Below are 20,271 nucleotides of genomic sequence, written 5' to 3'. Positions count from 1 at the left end.
GTGCATGAGAGAAACAGCATAAAGGGATAAAGATTAATTCCCATGGGTTTAGAAGCAACTTTGTAAGGAGAAAATGATTACCAATTTTTCTAATATTTTTTCCCAGCAAAGAGGCTGGTAAAACCCTGATACTTACAGAGTTATCATAGCAGGTACACTCTTAGGAACTAGAATGAGTAGTCTCTAGATAAGAGTAAAACCAGTTTTAATTCTTTAGAAAGATTAAGGTATCTTTCCTATCTCCTTTCCCATTTCCATCCTCAACAGGGAGACTTGTGAAGTGAAGAAGTGGTCTGCCTATGTGTGGCTGCAGTAAAGTAGACAGAAGTGTTTCTTTTGTGGGAACAACAGGAATGAAGAGACTGTAGGAATATAGGGAGTTTGCAGAGTCCAGAAGGATGAATTGGACAAGATCTGTAAGTTCTGAGCAGAGCAGCCAAATAAGGAGGAAGAAACAACTTCTACAGTTATGGAGAATTGAAGTACAGATGGGTTAAGCAAATAAACTGAAGGTCTTATCTGAAAAACTGACCAGAATGCGGCCTACTGCTGGCTTTTACCTGCTTTCCAAAGTATAGAGCCTACTGCATTGCAAGGGACAGGGATTGGGAAACTTTTTTTTTTTTAATGGCACAACATAAATTCAACGTTCACTCAAACTTACCGCCAAAATATTTAAAAACATCAGTAGAGAGAAAGGAAAAAGCTCAGGCTTTTAATTGGAAACAGTTACATAATTTCACAGACATGCACACATCTTAAATAGGATCCCATTTAAGTAAGAAAAAATGTCTTGTTTTATGTAATGTTTCTTTTGACATAAATTCCTCTCTCCCACTAAATACCAGTATCAGCAGATCATTTCATTATTAACTTGTTCACTTAAAGCACAAAGTAGAGCTAAATTCATCTCCTCCAAGAGACCACAACATCCTGTACCTGTCGACAATCATGGCACTTGCCATATTGTATTGAATTGAAAGTTAACATGTCACCCTTTCCTCCTTAAGCTCCATCCACTTCAGATCAATGTGTCCATATTTATATTTCCAATGCCTCACATGCAAACTAGGGCAAGATACACACCCAGTAAACATTTTTTTGTTAGTTAATGAAACTGAGTTGCCTTTTTCTTTAGCATCTGTTCATGTGCAAATACTCTTGGAAAAAATAACACATTAATTCAGGCTCATTCCTAATATTTGCAGAGGCAAGAGCATAGATGAAGGTCCACATACCATAGACCTAAATAGTTATATTTTATAAATCTAACTAATAAACTGTTAAATAAAATATATCCTAACTTCCTACCTAAAAAAAACCCCTCATATCAATATGATAAAAATTGTATGTAATAGCAGTTATATTTTAAGATGCTAAAAGCTGGAAAAATGTAAAAGTTAAAATGTAATTATCAATATGCATATTTGAGTGTTATGCTTAGATTGGTAATATTTTTGTTTTTAAGTAAATGTATGCATAAATCAGTATCTTTTTTTCAGAAAATATACTTTCTCACCTTTATTTTAGCAAAATCACTAATTTGTTCTTATAATAAAAATTTTCAAATAGTTTACATTTGGCTTAATGTGATGCCAAACAATACCTTTCCTAAGTCACATGATATCTGCTTGTTTTCACTGTTTTCTGTTTTTAAAATTAAGGCACACCTTCACTTTGAAATGTTTTCTCTCTTTTTTCTTTTCAGCCTTTACTTTTTCTAAATTCTAGCTATGTATTTTCTTTTTCTACCAAATCATAGTTTACACACTTTGTTAATATTTAAAGGATTAAAAAATAAAATGTTGCTGTATTCAAAATACACGTTTAAGTCTACAATTTATACAAAGGTTCAATTTAAACTTTCAAATACAAAAATTAAAACAAAATGATTTCTATTTGTGTTCTCAGATAGTTTATATATAGTTTTCAGAAAGTTTTTTCTAAAGTACTCAAAATATTTATTTAAATGAAAACAAAAAACAAATTATAAGTATTACATATAAATTTCTATGGTAAATCATTTGAATACAGTTAAAATTTAGTTAAGCCTCATATGTCTAGATTTTAAAAATAAAATAAAACTATTGACAATTTTTTTTTTTTTGAGACGGAATCTTGCTCTGTCGCCCAGGCTGGAGTGCAGTGGCCAGATCTCAGCTCACTGCAAGCTCTGCCCCCTCCCAGGTTCACGCCATTCTCCTGCCTCAGCCTCCCGAGTAGCTTGGACTACAGGTGCTCGCCACCTCGCCCGGCTAGTTTTTTTGTATTTTTTAGTAGAGACGGGGTTTCACCGTGTTAGCCAGGATGGTCTCGATCTCCTGACCTCGTGATCCGCCCATCTCGGCCTCCCAAAGTGCTGGGATTACAGGGTTGAGCCACCGCGCCCGGCCAACTATTGACAATTTTAACATTAAATGGCCATCTAGTTGGCAAAGAGGTATCAGGCTTCATGTATATTAACATAGAAATTTACATACAGAAATTTAAACGTCATATGAATTATTTAATATTTAACATAGTTCTCGACCATTATGTGCACCTGTTTTAATTAATAGTACTGCAGAGATTTATGATTATCTTCAGATACATACAGTGGAACCAAAGGAAAGTAAGCAGTGGGTGCTTGTTAATGATGCTTAAGTATGCAATAATCTACTGCATTTCTGCTATCCAAAGGAAGAATCTGGCAAGTTAATTAGTTTGCCCCTTCTCTTACCTAAGTGCTTCCAGAGCACAAATTTCTCCCCATGCTCTAAAGCAGTATCTTCCTGTTGTCAGCAGTGGTACAACCTGCAAACCTTGGTAGCATTTGGACACTGTCACCTTTTGTTTCTAGGACACAGGAGGAAAAATGGTCCAAAATGTTTCTCTGGGTCTTAGAGGACATTAATCATAAAAGCAGGTGGTGTTACTCACGAGGTAATGCTTAGTATTCTGGATTGTTCTGTGCCAGCGCCAAGTGTAAGATCCCAAGTGATAGAGGAGCCCAAGAGCTATTTAATGATGAGTCTATATTTGTGATAAGTTGAACCTTCTAAATTCATCAGTCCCAGAGCAAAGGTCTCCATTGGTCTGGGTTTCAGGGTAGTATTGTGTTAAATTTGTACCTGAGTTTATCAAGTAAATGTTTTCGCTTAAAGAGTACAGGGATACTAGACATCTGAAGAGAGAGCTTAGGGGAGAGCTTAAACTGAATGGTGAAAAGAGTGAAATGAATTTGGAGGGAGCTAAAGCAAAATATCATCTTGACTAAGATTTTGTTTGGGAGTTTGGCCTAGAAGTACTAGTTTATTACTCTTGTTTCTATGTGAGTACATGTCTTTATGTTCACCTCCCTCCCTCCCTGCCTGTCTCCCTCACTCTCTCCTTCTCTCTCTCTCTCTCTCTCTCTCTTTCTCTCTCTGTCTCTCTCTCTCTCTCCTCTACAACTTGTCTTGAATTAATCCTTGTTCAGATAATTTGAAACTGTTGACCTGGGGTTAAGTTCTCTCTTACGTTCACTATTGGGATTTCAGTCCCTCATATCAGGTTTTGAAAAACAGGGATGCCTTTAATTTGTTTATAACAATCTAATTGCTTCAGATAGTGTTTTAAGAATTTAGCTTAGAAAGTAAAGTGTAGGATGTTTCTGCTATAAATTGAAGTCCTTAGGAGACTCACAGACCTCAAGCACAATTTCTCAGAGGGCACATTCAACCTGGATATAGCTAGGTATATTTTGGGTTTCATTGTGTTTATAGTTGTAGCGAAAATTGGCCAAATATTATTAAGGAGGGAAAAATAGCATAGATAAACATGCTCAGTAACATTATTTGTCTCTATTCCTCAGCATTGTATGTTCAGGTCACAATAGCTTAACAACTGTGTTAAGCTATATTTTTTGAGCAAGAGAGAAAAACATGCCACATAGTAGGAAATCCTGCTAAAAATGTATCAAAAAAGCCAAAGGGTGCAAGATAATTTTAGGTAAACCTACAGAATGAAGAAGAAATCGTGTGCCTCATAAGTTACAGATATTTTCTCTCCTTTTCAACTATTTTAATGCTTTAGGGGGTAAATAACTAGGCCAGAAATGTGATCTACTCACCTCATATCTCTGATATTAAATAATCAATTATTGTAGCTCCTGACTCATGTTTTATGCATGCTTAAAATTTTAATTCTCTCTGTCACTTTGCATCAAACTAAAAGCAGTGAAAATATGAAAATCTGCAGATAGAGAAATTTTAGTATGTTATTACTCTGTAACTACATCAGACTTTTCACATTTTTTAGTAAGATGGATTAGAACATTGAAGTTATTTCGCATTACTGCTTGACCTATTCTATATGGGACTTATAATTATTTCTTCATTTTGTAAAATTTTTGGTCTGCTTTTAGCAATTCATTATACTTTTATATCTAATATACTATTTTCATCCTTTTAGAAATTCTATTAATAAAAATAGATTGGAACATAGCAGCATTGTTGGCAAACCAAGCTTTATTAAATATTTGATTTTATCTGTTATAGAACATGAAAATCAGCGGTTATGCAAGAGCACCGATTATATGAACTTGCATTTCAAAGTGAAATGGTTTTATAATGAATATGTGCGTGAACTTCCCGCCTTCAAGGATGCTGTTCCTGAATATTCCTTGTAAGTAGTGATTTTCACACACACACCCTCAGATCTAATTCACAGTCCTGTAAAATTACACCTGAATTGTGCAGCACTAAAATCTCTTCATATAATCTTCATTGGAATGAAGAAATTTCTGTTATGAAGTTAACGTTACAAAATTTGCGTGTCTTTGGGAACTATATTTAATTAAATTGTGTTGCATATTTCAAATATGCCCTTCCTGGATATTCGACTCAAAGACAAAAAAATACATAATAAGACATGGCTCACATGATAAAATGAAAGATTTTCTGTAAAAGTACCAGAACACAGATTTTTTTTAGGGGAATGTATGGTGCTTGTATATTGACTGATATATTCACATTTTCCTTTTTATTCAAACTTGTAACTGTCTTAGGAATTCATATTTCTAAAATAGAAATAGTGGTTTAACAGGGAGCTTTTTCATAAATATACCTCTTTCAAACACATTGATAATCACACAAGGACTCATGTAATATTCTGCATTTGATATGTATTAGAATTCTATTTTATTCTGTTGAAGAGGTCTTCCCTAAGCCAGGCACTTGCCAAGTGCTGTAGAGCAATAGAAAAGAAGCTAAAGACCCCACCCTGAAAGGAACTTATACTCTAGGAGATTCTGATAAGCTCAAAGATCATGATAAAGCAAGGCAAAATGCAATGTGTGCTAATTTAAGGAGCATAAGCAAAGTGCAATAGGGTTTCACAGAAGAGAGAAATTACCTCTGTTTGGGGAACTCCACACAATATTCATGGATGGGATAGCATTTGATGTCGACTTTATAAAATTTACCAGGTTACAGAAAGGAAAGCGAGAAAAAACATTAAGATGAAAATGAAAGTTATGAGCATAATTATAGAGGTAAGAATATACGAGCTATCATCCATAGGAAGTGAGGCATATTTCTATTTTTATAAAATTAGTACAAAGTAATATTTTTAAAAATAATGTAGGAAAAGTAGTTTTGAGCTAGATTGTTATAAATAAATATTGTGATGCTTGTACCACATTCATCAGGCATTGTGGGAGTTGGAAGAGACAAGGAATGGGGGGCAGAGATGAGATTTAGAAGGTAATGAATGATTAGAAGTGAAATTAGAACAGCTCTTTAACACAACTTTTCTCATACAAAGTATATAAGAAGTAGTGGGACAGTGGGATAACTTAAAAATGCTAAACTATTGGGTATTGAGTGTTGGGGAGATTTTGGTCCAAAGATACAACATTTTAGTTAAGTAGGAGGAATGAGTTCAAGAGATCTATTATGCAACATGGTGACTATAATTAGTGTATTGTATTCTGAAAAGTTGCTAAGAGAACATATTTTACATGTTCTCACCATAAAAATGATAAGTATGTGAACAAATGCATTTGTTCATTATTTCAATTTAGCCATTCCACAATGTATACGTATTTCAAAACAACATGTTGTACTCAGTAAATACATACAACTTCTTTTGTCAAATAAAACATACTTAAATACGGTAAAAATTATAGTCTTCATGTTAAATAAACTGATAATGTAGACTGATTGCAGTACATATGCAAAGGGTGAAGACATGGGAGAGAAATTTTGAAGACAGAATTTACAGAATTTGTCAATTAAAGAAATATGGGGTTCAAAGAAAGAGGAAAGGTAAAGATTCCTTAAAGAACTAAAGGTAGATCTACCATTTAGTCCAGCAATCCCACTTCTGGGTATCTACCCAGAGGAAAAGAAGTCATATAACCATAACCACCATCTGATGCCTAGTAGCATAGGTTCGTTTTATAGATTTTTTTATACTTCATATAAATGGAATCATACATTGTGTGCAAAAAATAAGAAAGAAGGAACATTATAAACACTCCAGGCTTTCAGGTGAGATCTTTGAAGGTCTCTGCCCTAGAAATAACGGCAAAGTGGAAAGAGATCAATCTAAAAGCCAACACTGTCTAGATCAACGGTCCACAGTTTTTCATGGGTGATATATAATATTCATCAAAAAAGATCTTTGTACATGCATGTTTATAACAGCACAATTCACAATTTCAAAAATATAGAACCAGCCCAAATGCCCATCAATCAACAAGTGGATAAAGAAATTGTGGTCTCTGTGTGTATGTATGTGTGTGTGTGTGTGTATGTGTATGTGTGTGTGTGTGTGTGTGTGTGTGTGTGTATACACCATGGAATACTACTCAGCCATAAAAAGGAATGAAATAATGACATTCACAGCAACCTGAATGGAATTGGAGACCATTATTGTAAGTGAAGTAACTCAGGAATGGAAAACCAAACATTATATGTTTTCACTCGTAAGTGGGAGCTGAGCTATGAGGAAGCAAAGGCATAAGAATAATACAATGGACTTTGAGGACTTAGGGGAAAGGGCGGGAGGGGGGTGAGGGATAAAAGACTACACGTTGGATATAGTAAACACTGCTCAGATGATGGGTGCATCAAAATCTCAGAAATCACCACTAAAGAACTTATTCATGTAACCAAACACCATGTGTTCCCCTCAAAATCTATTGAAATGAAAAAATTTTAAAAAAAAAAAAAACAAGAAAGAGGAAAGAGTTAAGCATGAGGTCTGTATGTCTAAGTTGTTGGTAGTATCACTGATAAGGAATAGGAAAGTAAAACGGAGGAGCTATTTGCCAGACACTTCTGCTTCTGGCTCTGTCTAGACACTCTACACTAGACTAAAATCAGACTAATATGTTCCCTGATGGCCAAAAAAAAAAAGGTAAAAAAAATCAAACAGTATCAGAAAGACAACAAAGGCAACCAGGACTTGAGAATCTAAGATCCCTGAGAAAAGAGAAATGCGCTAAGGTGAGTCCTGTATTTTGTTGCATCTTCTCTCCCATGTTCTTCACCCCCATACATCTGCCAGTTTGCAATACAGGGCTTGCAGAGCAAACAGCCAACAGTAGCTCAGAGTTTACAGCTGTCTTCTGGACTGGAGAAACAATATGGGTGATGGTGCTATGAAGGCTGCTTGGGTTGTGAGACCAAGATCCCAGAGAAAAGGAAACCACAGAGATATGAGCACAACATTCTACAGGCAGTTCCCACTGAAGGCATTTTCTGATGCCTAATTTGCTACGTGTTGAGATCGGGACAGAAAAAAAATCAAGTAGAAAGTGGGCACTAAGAGATTTGGAACTAAGTAGATACGTTAGCAGTCTCATAGTGCGGAAGCGGCAAATGTTAGAGGTCGAGGCTGGTCCCTTTGTGCCTACTTACAGTAACAGCCTCTCCTGTTGTAGCGGTAACCACCATCTGATGCCTAGTAGCATAGGTTCGTTTTATAGATTTTTTTATACTTCATATAAATGGAATCATACATTGTGTGCAAAAAATAAGAAAGAAGGAACATTATAAACACTCCAGGCTTTCAGGTGAGATCTTTGAAGGTCTCTGCCCTAGAAATAACGGCAAAGTGGAAAGAGATCAATCTAAAAGCCAACACTGTCTAGATCAACGGTCCACAGTTTTTCATGGGTGATATATAATATTCATCAAAAAATTGAAGGCTACCAGACAACAGGACTAAATGACGATGTGGAGATTATGATTCTTCAGCAATGAATTGAAAACTCAGACCCCCCAAAAAACAGTAAGAACAAAGAAGTTTGAGCAATATGAATAAAGCATTTAGCAATATCTATCTATATAGGTATCTATATTTCTATATATATATCTGATCAGCCAGAGTTTCCATAATTTTTCATTGACAATGCTTACACACAAAAACATCCATATAAAATGTATAAACAAAAATGATAAAATACATATTTTTGTTAGGTACACACGGTACATTTCTAATACATGTTAAGGGGGAAATCATGTATTACATATTCTTGACACTGTAGAATTAAGACAGAAATCAACTCCAGGAAGATAATTAGATAACTAAATACAGAAAATCAGCAGAATATTCTAAATGCTCATGAGTAAAGAAAGAAATCATGGTAAAAAAATACAAAATATTTTGAATTAAGTGCTAATAAAATATGGCACATCCAATTTTGTAGAATGCAGCTAAAATAGGAAGTAGATGAAAATTCAAAACGTTTTTGAAGTAGAATTTTAAAAGTGTGGTCTATTTAAAACTTTATTAAAGTTCTGTATTATAGCCACAATTAGAAAATTATATATAAATTATACCATTTAAATAACATTAAAATCATCAGAAATAAATGTGATGAATGACATACAAGCCATCTTTTCAAGCAACTATAAAATATTATGAGAGAAATTTAAGAAGAACTAAATGAAATATGTAACATTCCTAAAAAGATGCATTATTATAAAGATAGTAATTCTCCACATGGACCTACAGTTTCAATGCAACCCTATGCACATTTCAAGAGAGATTTTTGTGCAGATTGACAAGATTTTTAAAATGCACGTAGAAATGCAAAGTGCTTAAAAATACAAAGGCAGTCTACAAACTGGAGAACTACATTATTGGTTATCTAATAAGATAGAGTTCTTAAGATAGTGTCATGTTAATGCATTTCTCAGTCCGTTCTCACACTGCTATAAAGAAATACCAGAGTCTAGGTAAAAAAATAAAAATAAAAAGAAATAGGTTTAATTGGCTCACAGTTCTGCAGGCTGTGCAAGAAGCATAGTGGCTTCTGCTTCTGGGAAGCTCCCAGAAAGCTCTCAATCATGGCAGAAGGCAAAGGGGGAGTGGGGCATCTCACATTGGGAGAGCAGGAGCAAGAGAGAGTGAGGTGGGATGTGCTGCACAGTTTTAAATAACCAGATCTCATGAGAACTCAAACACTATCACAAGAAGAGCACCAAGGGGATAGTTCTAAACTATTCATAATAACTCCACCTGCATGATCAAACCACCTCCTACCAGGCCCCACCTTCAACACTGAGGACTACAATTTGACATGAGATTTGGTGGGGACACAGATCCAAACCATATCAGTGTGTAACAAATGAACCAAGGGAACAAAATAGTCCAGAGGCCAATTCATATGTACGGCATTACCTGATTTACATCAAAGATGCAAATTCAATGCAGTGGGGGAATCAATGGTGCTCTAAATAAATGGTGCTAGATCAACTGGGCATACATACAGAAAAAAGAATTTATCCTCAGAATGGAGAAAAAAAATCTTAAACAATTTCCAAAAATCAATTGTCTATAGATTATAGATGATAACAAAGAAGTCCGAGGTAAGCACCCAGGATCATTTACAGATTAATGTGAATGGGTAGAAGCTCTATGGCAAAGAATTAAAAAATTAATAAGTGGGTTGATAGGGAAGAGAGCACACAAGGTCTACATTTTACAAGTTTGAATTTTGTAGGGAATTACAGAGTAACTATTGGAAACTAAGCATATTTGAGACAGCATGGGAAGAACCAAGACTGGATAGAAGTTGGAGGTAAAGAGGAGGAGACTGATTTGATGGAGAACAGGTAAAGGTCTCTAAGGAAGAAAAACTGCAAGAGAGAATGAAAGGAGATTGTTGATTCTGAATTACTCTCATATACAAAAAGAGCAGCATTCCTGTTAATTATATGCAAATGATGTCCTTTGTTTTAGGTAACATTATTAATTTGTTACAGGTGGTTTGAACCTTTTGTCATGCAGTGGCTAGATGAAAACGAAGATGTGTCAATGGAATTCCTTCATGGAGCACTGGGAAGAGACAAAAAAGATGGAGTGAGTTTAAATTACCTTCAAAATGTTCATTGCCATGATTCAGTCACATTGCTTACTTTTAACCTAATGGGAATTATTAGACTCATTGTTATTAATTGTTTCCATTCCCCAATGACCAAAATTAATTTAAAACACAGTTTCAATGGTCTGGTCAAAACCCTAGAAACTTGCCTAAATTTATTTAAAAAAAAAAAAAAATCAGTCACCCATTTTTCCCAAGATTTTCTTTAATTCTTACATTAATCTGAATCTACAGGTTCCCTAAGCTTGTACAAAACATCTTTGTCATCCTGGAACTTTTCCAGGATTTCTAGATTAGGAGCAGACATTCTCCCAGTCCCTCTGCAGCAACTCCCAAAATCTTGAGCCACAATCGACTTGCTAAGCTAACCTATTGCCTGTGGGGAAAATGAAATACAAAAGAACCAGTACCTCAATTCTGCAGTGGAAAAACCAATTAGCAGCAGCTTGCCCCGTGATATTAGTTCCACCACACTTTCTGGCAAAGGAAATTAATGATTTTAAAGTGGGTAGGCATTTTATTACTGGGAAATGTAGATAGATGATACGGGAGATTCAGTTGTTGATGGGAAATAATGAAGAATTTCGCATTCCCCCTCTAATGCACTGTTTGGGACGGCTTCACCTCCTCTCCTCACAGTTCCAGCAGACATCTGAGCATGCCCTCTTTTCTTGCTCCGTGGTCGACGTCTTTGCTCAGCTGAATCAGAGCTTTGAGATTATTAAGAAACTGGAATGCCCTAATCCTGAAGCATTATCTCACTTAATGAGAAGATTTGCAAAGGTAGGTTAAATAAAATGAGTCTTCTTTTCTTCTGGGTCTGTGGCGATCTGAAAAATGCTATTGTTTTGTGGTGTTAGTCTTCTCTGACACCCTTACCCCCATTTATGTGTAATTCTCTACTAGTAAGTTCAGTTATTTCCAAGATTCCCATCTGATTTCCTGCATTTCCTATTTATTTAATAAGGATTTATCATCTTAAAAACCCATTTATTGTTCACATCGATGACTCAGCTACTTATAATCGAAGAAATTACCATAGATTTCCAAATTACTCACATTTCAAATGTGGTGTTTTCTAGCTGAAAGTAAGCCTTGGCAATTGCATATTCATTAATTAGGAAGACTAACCTCCTACTTTTAAAATATTAAATAACAGCCAAAAATCATTTATTTAAACCATTCTTAGAGATAACTTTCTTAGTCCTCTTGGATAATACTAATTTCCCAATATAGTGAAATCTATAGGAGAGTAATTCTAAAAATTCTCTAAGTCTTTTCTTGATGAGCAGCTGTGTTTGGGTGAATGCCAAGAAAAGAATGAAACTGGGTCATTAGGAATAGTGTTTGAAAAAGTATGTCACATACTATTCTTGGAATTCTGTAGGATTTAGGGGTAGCAGGATCACATGAGAATTTAAAAATCTCAGGGTAAATATATTTAGGTTAATATATTTGGTAACATATTATAATTGTACCTGATATTAGAAAAGTAACTAGAATTCACCCTCAGAGTAGTCAGGCAGGTAGGTTATGTAAGCTGGGAGATATGAGTGCACGGTAACAGGGTAGAAGGAATGCTGAATTGAGATTTCTAGACCCTGGGCTCCAGCCACCCCTTGGTAGCTCTGACCTTTCTTCAGCTGTAATACTGAACTTACCCACAATAAGCCTGCTGGGGTGTAACCAAATGTACTGAATGGAAGTATAAAAAGGTGGGAGGTCACAAGGAAGGTCTTAGAATCACACTCAGGAAAACACACTCTCTGAGGCAAGAAGAAAAAAAATTAAATTAGTTCCATGTATTACTGAGGAGATGTGTGCTTTTATTGGTGCAATAAAAAAATCAATTAAGTAAAACATTTTTAATCCATGGAAATTCAATAATATCCAATTGTCAACAGGAAATAATGTAACAACAATGAGAAGCATTTTCTGGAAAAGAAGAAATTAGTAATTTTCATTGAAAAAGAAATTCTCTTTTATTAGAATGATTTGAAAATCTATTGCAAGCATTTTTCTTTAACTCTTGCAGTGACTTACTATACAGAATAATAAATAAAAAGCAAAATCAATTAAACATAAATATAAAAATAAGTAAAATCAGTCAAATCCATTTTACCATTGTCAGTCTTTCTTTTTTCTTTTTTCCTTTTTTTTTTTTTTTTTTGAGACAGAGTCTTGCTCTGTCACTGGAGTACAGTGGCACAATCTCGGCTCCCTGCAACCTTCACCTTCCAGGTTCAAGTGATTCTCCTGCCTCAGCCTCCCAAGAGTAGCTGGGATTACAGGTGTTCGCCACCATACCCGACTACGTTTTTGCATTTTTAGTAGAGAAGGGGTTTCTCCATGTTGGCCAGGCTGGTCCCAAACTCGTTATCTGCCTTTCTATCTATAATTTGTATTTTACATAACAAAACAGATAAAAAGTGGTTTGTGTTTACTATAATTAGCCATTTCACAAGAACTGCAAACTATTGGAATTTGTTTTTATTTCATCAGATGCGACTGACTAATTCATCTTGAAAACTGTACCCTTCTAAGTATTGGACTCCTTATATCAAAATATTCTAAAATCTCATTATCTTTATGGGATTTATATTGATTTAAACAGTCTCCTGGAGATAAGAGAAATTAATTGTATCTGTAGAGATTTAAAAATTTTTGCATTTTAAAATGGGATTTAAAGGGACAATTTATTCTTGCCAAACAGGATATAAGACTGAAAAAGTTACCAAACAAAATGCTTCAAATTTCATATCAAGAACATTCAGAAGCTATGATGAGTGATAAAATGGGTACATGAGTAGTCAATATTCCTGTGACTACACTGCTGCTCTTGACAAGTATGGGTAATTTAATTTTAAAAATAGATATGAAGTAATGTTATTTTTAATATTGCTTAAAAACAAACAAACAAATATTAAGTCCTGGGTGTGAGTCTGGCTGTTTGCCAGGTGCTGAGATACTGTGGTAAATGACGCACACATATTTCTATTCCTTGTTCTCTGGGAACATAATTATAATTTTTAAAAATAATAATGATAATTCATTGAGCATTATTATATGCTAATCACTTTATATATTTTCGTATTCTTCACAACCATCTAATTAAATGGGTGCTATTATTTTCCCTCATTTCCGTCCATGATGAAACAGACTAAAAATGTTTAAATAATTGAAATGATATGGATAAAATCCTTTCGACCACTAAACTATACTCCCTTCTCATTCTGGTGTGATCAGAACTAAGTTAGAAATTTGGAGAATAGAATCTCACTATTTGTTTTTTACCCTTAAGGTCAAACCGAGGCATTTATGGTGACAGAAATGGGAGACCCCATCTTATGTTGGATGTGTTAAAATGCATTACATAAATCAGTGAAGTCACATTTCTAATGTTGCTGAACCAATAGACAGTTTTCTTGTCTTCCTTGTGTTGTTCTAATCCTGCATTGTTCCATGCATGAAATGTGAATGAAAAGATGGATTTTGAACCACACTTCTTATCTTACTGATCATAAGAGCAATACACTAGATGGAATAACTGGAAGTGTTGACAGGATATTTAGCCCACTCCTAACAGGGTGGCATTAGCTCAGAAAAACACAATGCCTTTGTCTGAGTAATTGATGGCCATCCTACTCAATACTCCACCAGGAGCTGTGTGTCAGATCAGAACTGATCATAGCTGAAAGATATTTTAGTCACCCTGTCTGATCCTTTAAATGCAGCAGAATCATTCTCTGTACTGCCACACTCCCATTAGAATTTCATGTTATTTAATCTGGAACTTTTTGAATAGCAGCTCTTTATAGTATCCATAAAAGAGCCTTCTACTCCTCATGACTATTTCTTTAGAACAAGATGCAGCAGCCCCTGCTAGGCTGTTTATTCCCTCCCTCTGCACTGTACTCTCTTCTGAAGACCAGTAGTTCCCCAAAGATAAAATCATGACCTAAGCTCACACACCCAGAAGTCCTACGTTCCAGGCCTTGCCAGGTGCCCCTTCCATCACAGCTCCTCTCTGAAGACTTACCTCCACCCTGCCATGCATTCGTTAAGATAGTGCTTCTCAAACTTTGTATGCATTGGAATTACCTTAGACTTGTTAAAACCCAGACAGATGGGGCCCACCTCTAGCATTTCTGACTCAGTAATTTAGGATAGGACCAGATAATTTGCATGTCCAACAAGTTCCCAGGTGATGCTTATAATGCTGCTGATTCCGGAACTACATTCTGAGAACCAATGAGTTAAGCATGTCATAAGCAACAGCTTATTAGTATTAAAGAGCTATTGTTTGGTAGCGGTTTAGTTAGCTGAATAAATTAGAATGAAATTGAAGTTGCCCACAAAATGTACATTGCACGCTCTCATTCAAGTGACATTGTACATTCGTAAAGATGGGAGTTTTATAGCAGTGTACTTGCAACTCATACAGGCACGTAGCTTTAAGCTATATTCTTTTTTTTTTTTTTTTTTTGAGACAGTCTCTTTCTGTCACCTAGGCTGGATATATTCTATATGACTGTGCACTTTTTCTTACCTGCAGCCCATCCTGGCTTGATAACCATTGGCATTTGTAGGCTAGTACATGTGACATCCCAGGATCTCTTGTCTCTAAGCATAAATTCAAGGGACTAGGGTTTTTCTATGAAGTATCCTCAAGCTCTAGGCCATAGGGCATACTTCAAGAACGATTGTAAAGGGTATCCAGCTTCCTCTTTCTTCTTTAGAAAACAATAAAAAACAAAAAACAAAACCTAGGCTGTTCAGCAAGTCACCCGGCAGCTGTAGGATGTAGAGGAAGCAGAATCATAAGAATTTAAAAATCTCACATGGCACTAAGTTGTAGAGGATTTTCACATAGCCCAAACTTTACCTTAAGCAAGTTACAATGTCTGAGTTACAACGATTGCCTAAAGTCAGGTTTATGGTTTGTGTTTATATGTTGTTGTGTATGCAATACAATATAATGATTCTTCAAGTTTATGAGGCCATCAAGAAGCTGTAGACTGAGAGTAGTGTTCATATGTACAAACGAATAAGTATTTCATAGGTAAGTCCAAAGTAATTCAACGTTATGTCTAAAGTAAAATTTGAAGAGACACATTTGGAAGATAATTCAGTCTGATCAACCATCTGTTTATCAGGATTTATTGGTCTGCTGCTTGATAAGATTTTATATTTTTCAAGGTCAACTTTGTATTTGAGTTGATGCATATTATCACGTTACTGTGTGGTTCAACAAACTATTGATTTTCTGTCTGTGTGTTATCTATTATTTCAGGATTTCATTGTGATTTTAAAAGTGTGTAAGCAAGCTTATAATCAATTTAGCGAATTCAGGTTTATAAATTAAACATCTCTTCTTCAGCTTAACTCTTTGGAGTGTCTCCCTCAGTTGATTTTGAGCCACTAAGAAAATTCAGATATATGTTGTACAAATAAGAAAATAAAAGCTTTTTAGTCTTTACTTTGCTATCAAAAGAGATGACATTTCTACTGCTATTGTTGCCTTATCTCTTCTAAGAAAATCGTATCTACATTCGGCTTATAATTTAATCTATGTATAAAAGCAGTTGAGTGCAAACTCATTCATGCATCTTTAAGTAATTGAAATAAAATTTAATTAACATGGTTTATTTTCCTCTGTTTTGCATAATTAATGAAAGCAGAGGGCATTCTTAGGCTCAGAAACAGTTATTAGAGAGAGAAAAAAATGTAGAACTAAGATGAAAAAGACAGCAAGACGGTAACTTAGGATTAAACTTTACAGTGTATTTGTAAACTACATACTTACCTGGGTAAAGTTCACAATGTTTTCTTTCTTAGACTATCAATAAAGTGCTGCTCCAGTATGCTGCAATTGTATCAAGTGATTTCCGTTCATATTGTGATAAGGAAAATGTGGTAAGTAAAAATGTCTCTACTTTCAAGTATCTCTCAGTTAAGATTTACTTCTTCAAAGTATGAGTAAGCAAGAGAAATTGTTGACTTTCAGTTTTCATATAGGATAATAAAAAATCAGGATCTTAAGAAGTTGAAAACTTCTCCAGGGTTCTTGAACTGGTTTTAATACAGGATTTACAGGAAGGTTGAGAGTGTCTCAATGCCAGCCAACTTGTGGTTTTCCATGTAATAAGGAACAAGACTAGAATAAATAATTGAAAATTCACATACTCATAAAATACTGGAGCTGAGAAAAACAAGGGACTTAAACATTAGATGAGTATTGGCACCAACTAGTTTCATTTTGGCACAAATACTAAAATAAGTGTAATTTAGTCTTTCAGTTTTCAAATAAATTGCAAAGGTTAATATATGCAACAATGCTGATTTCTATTCTGAATTATTAAAATAGCTTTTTTAGATGATTGAGAAAATGTTTATAAAATTCAAACTAGTATTGCAACTTAATAAAAGGCATAAAGAAAAGCGAGATAAAGGTATTTGAAATATAGTCAGATTTATTTTATGATGGAAGGTGAAAGCTTTCTTATCAATCTGTAATATTAGGAGAAATACAATGGCAGCATTGTAAACATTTTGAAAAACAGTAGCTCTGAAGAAAAGTGTTTAAAAAGTGAGTATAGGGATTTTTTTTTTTTTAAAGAAAAGATAAACCAGTTTTTCCCCCTCAAAAAATCAGTTTCGCTATCAGGTGAATCTAAATTATTCTAAAGAAAGCTACTAGTTATCTCCCTGAAACCTCATTGACCTCTTGGTGACAGCTCATTAAGATAAGTCAGTCCTAATGGTTCTTGAGAATTCTATAAGATGCTTCTTTTCCTTAAATTAATATGCTGCCCAGCAATTTTATTAGAACTTTTTGACAACTCAAACAATGATTTCTAATTGCTCTTGATTATACTCAAAAAGCAAGATGTCTATTTATTGAAAGTATATTATTTCTGATTAAAAGATAATACATGTCTAAAGTATTACATTGAAAATGAAAACAGTATCTGATAAGAGGATCTTCTTTATATTAGGACAGCCAAACTGAAGATTTTGAAAGGTGGCCGTGAACTCCTAAGGCTAATTCCTGCCACTCAGAAAGGCAAATTAGTTTTTAAAAGCCCCTGCGGAGATCCACGTTATGTATTAACATTCTATATTTTACATTGAATAAACACTGAAATAAAAATCATAACCCAGTATTTATTATATTATTCTATGTACTCTTTCTGTAGGTTTTATACTTTTAAAAATTAAATCTTTATAAAAAGAACCAAACGCCCTCCAAATATTACAGCAAAGGAACTTCCTTTTCCTTCCCTCGGTGCTTTTCTTCCATAATTACTAATATCTTGACCAGCCTTATACACTATTGCTTAAATGTCAAATATCATTTTAGCTTTTATAAAAGAATATCACTTGGTTACTTGCCTTATGTTTTCATTCAAGGCAAATTGAAGTGTTTTTGTACATTTCCATGAGTATATATAGTTACTATTACAGATGCTTATTTATAATTATTTCAATGTAAGATTTCAATATCAAGACCACTGAAACTTGTACATCTTTCAGTATATCTATGGTAATATATCTATTTCATCTGCAAATTGAGCTAGAAGCATCTAAAGATAGACATCATTTAAGATATGACCATAATATAGGCCAAGTTTGGAAGCTCACACCCATAATTCCAGCGTTTTGGGAGGCCGAGGTGGGCAGATCACCTGAGGTCAGGAGTTCAAGACCAGCCTGGCCAACATGGTGAAACCCTGTCTCTACTAAAAATACAAAATTAACCAGGCATGGTGGCATGCACCTGTAATCCAAGCTACTTGGGAGGCTGAGGCAGGAGAATTACTTGAACACGGGAGATGGAGGTTGCAGTGAGCCAAGATTGTGCCATTGCACTCCAGCCTGGCCAAAAAAGAGCAAAACTCTGTCTCAAAAACAAACAAACAAAAAAGATATGGCCATAACATTTGAGTTCTCAGGGTTTAGCATTAAAGACCAGAGTTAAATAAAATATCCATGTCAGAATAATTTGTTTTCTACTGTAACATTTTAAATTGGAAATGGGTCAAAATATTTTTATTCATTTTATTTCACATTCCAAAATATAGCAAGACATCACAATCTAAATTACAATTACTTTTATTTTGAATAATTTAAAAAATATTTTTAAACTCAGAAATACTTTGACCATGTAGAAATATCCCTAGTCTGAAAAACACTAACTTTCATATTCACTATGTTTCAGTTTCCTAACTTTGTTCCAGATTGAGATAAAATTAAAGGTATTATTATATTTTTAGGGAAAAAATCAAGATACGAAAATAGGAAGATACAAATTACTTTAACATAGGTTGTTTTATCTTACTAAACTCCTCAAAAAGGAATATCCTTGAATTAGGGTAATGTTTCCTTTGCTGCCAGTTTCTTTTTTTCATTTACTATGAAGTTGTTCTTTATTTCATTTACGATGAAGTTGCTGAAAGTAAAAACTTTCATGATTAAATTTAAGGTGAATTTGTGTAATCTGTTGCCAGGAGCAGTTTGATGAACTGATTCAGTAAAATTGAACTTTGAACATTTCAAGGTCAGGGAAATCTTAATGAAAAGGGAGAGTCTCGTATTTGTTTTTGTCTCCCTCTGGATAACTGTATCTCTTTTTTTTCTCCGTAGTCTAACTTGGGGTCAATAGCGATCCATGTCAAGTGAGCCAAACTGTCCATGTTCATTTGGTTCTCAGTAGCTCATTTTAATCAGAAATCATCATAGTAAGAAGAGTTGGCAGCTGGCCTTTCTTTATTTATAAAGCTGGTACTAGGGTCCTGTTATATGTGACAGTAAAGATTAGCTTGAATGTTAATATCAAATAACCTAAGAAGAGTCTCTCAAGCTAACTTAGACCTATGGGAAACCAAGTGATAACAACCCTTCCCCCCATGTAGTCTTACTGCTTCTCATTATAAGTCATTGTTTTACTTTGACCTTGGGTTTCTCCCTGGTGTGATTGCCCAGATTCACACCAAATCTTCCCATTCTGCAATTAAAAATAAATGGCAATGACCCTACCTCCCAGTGAAAAGATAGGCTATTCGCTTAGTTTGTGGACTTTGGGTCAAGATGCTGAATCCTCTGAAAATGTGGCCCTGCTCGCTATGGAAAGGACTAAGCCCAGATCAAGTAGTACTCGATTATGGCTATGGATCAGAATCATTTGTGGAACATTTTGATTCAGCTAATTAAAACAGAATCTTTGGGGGATACATCTCAGATATCTGTGTTAAAAAATAAAGTTTTTAAGTGACTGGAATCAAGGAAACAGAAAGGAATTTTTAAATTGCATAAATCAAAGTGATGATGTGGTCACTTTAAGAGTCAAGTAGAAAGTTTTTCAAAGGTCATTAATGTGGCTAAAGTAATAATAAAATCTTTCCACTGATAAGAGCTAATACCTCTCTGACATCCCATGAGTCCTTTGCATGACTCTGGTTATTGGCTAATGGCTTATTTCCCAGCAACTTGGAAGATACATCCATCTTCCTTCCTTTGTCTGTTTATCTTTCTGTGTCTGTTTTCCTCTGATATACTGGCTCTTAGGAATCAATATACAGCAAAGATTAAATGATTCGATAATTATTATGAATTGTTTTCTAATTGTGGATTAATTTTTACTATTCTAAGTTCACATCTAGACCTGTCACAAAGCTTTACATCTTTGTTATTGTTATATTTCTGGATCCTTGGAAACAAGTAGAGAAACATTTTCTAAGCCTGTATTTATTATACGTACACTACTGTGAAGTAGTTTGTGAGTAAGAAAAGCAGAAAGAGACAACAGCAGCATGTACAATGTATTTAAGGTTGGCCGGTGAGAGTGAAAACCAACTCCAATGTAAAGCAATATAAAACAAATGCCAAGTGAGTGATAAGATAAAATCCAGGAA

The 20,271-nt window shown here is 34.6% G+C and overlaps 1 protein-coding gene across 2 annotated transcripts in view; it reads left to right on the top strand.

The window, feature by feature from the left end:
- The window catches only part of UNC13C (unc-13 homolog C), a 670,888-nt gene that overhangs the window by 525,552 nt on the left and 125,065 nt on the right, over positions 1–20,271 (top strand). For both annotated transcript variants that reach the window (XR_004431983.1, XM_033190063.1), the window contains exons 20-23: positions 4,518–4,644; positions 10,239–10,335; positions 10,997–11,140; positions 16,196–16,273. Coding sequence is in view for 1 of the 2 variants with exons in the window: in XM_033190063.1 (XP_033045954.1) it covers positions 4,518–4,644; positions 10,239–10,335; positions 10,997–11,140; positions 16,196–16,273 (446 nt within the window). In the remaining variant the exon portion in view is untranslated. The remainder of the gene's footprint in view (positions 1–4,517; positions 4,645–10,238; positions 10,336–10,996; positions 11,141–16,195; positions 16,274–20,271) is intronic.

Source organism: Trachypithecus francoisi, unplaced genomic scaffold (assembly GCF_009764315.1).
Source record: "Trachypithecus francoisi isolate TF-2019V2 unplaced genomic scaffold, Tfra_2.0 Lachesis_group3, whole genome shotgun sequence".
Taxonomy (NCBI): domain Eukaryota; kingdom Metazoa; phylum Chordata; class Mammalia; order Primates; family Cercopithecidae; genus Trachypithecus; species Trachypithecus francoisi.
This window is presented reverse-complemented; position numbering and strand designations above follow the sequence as displayed.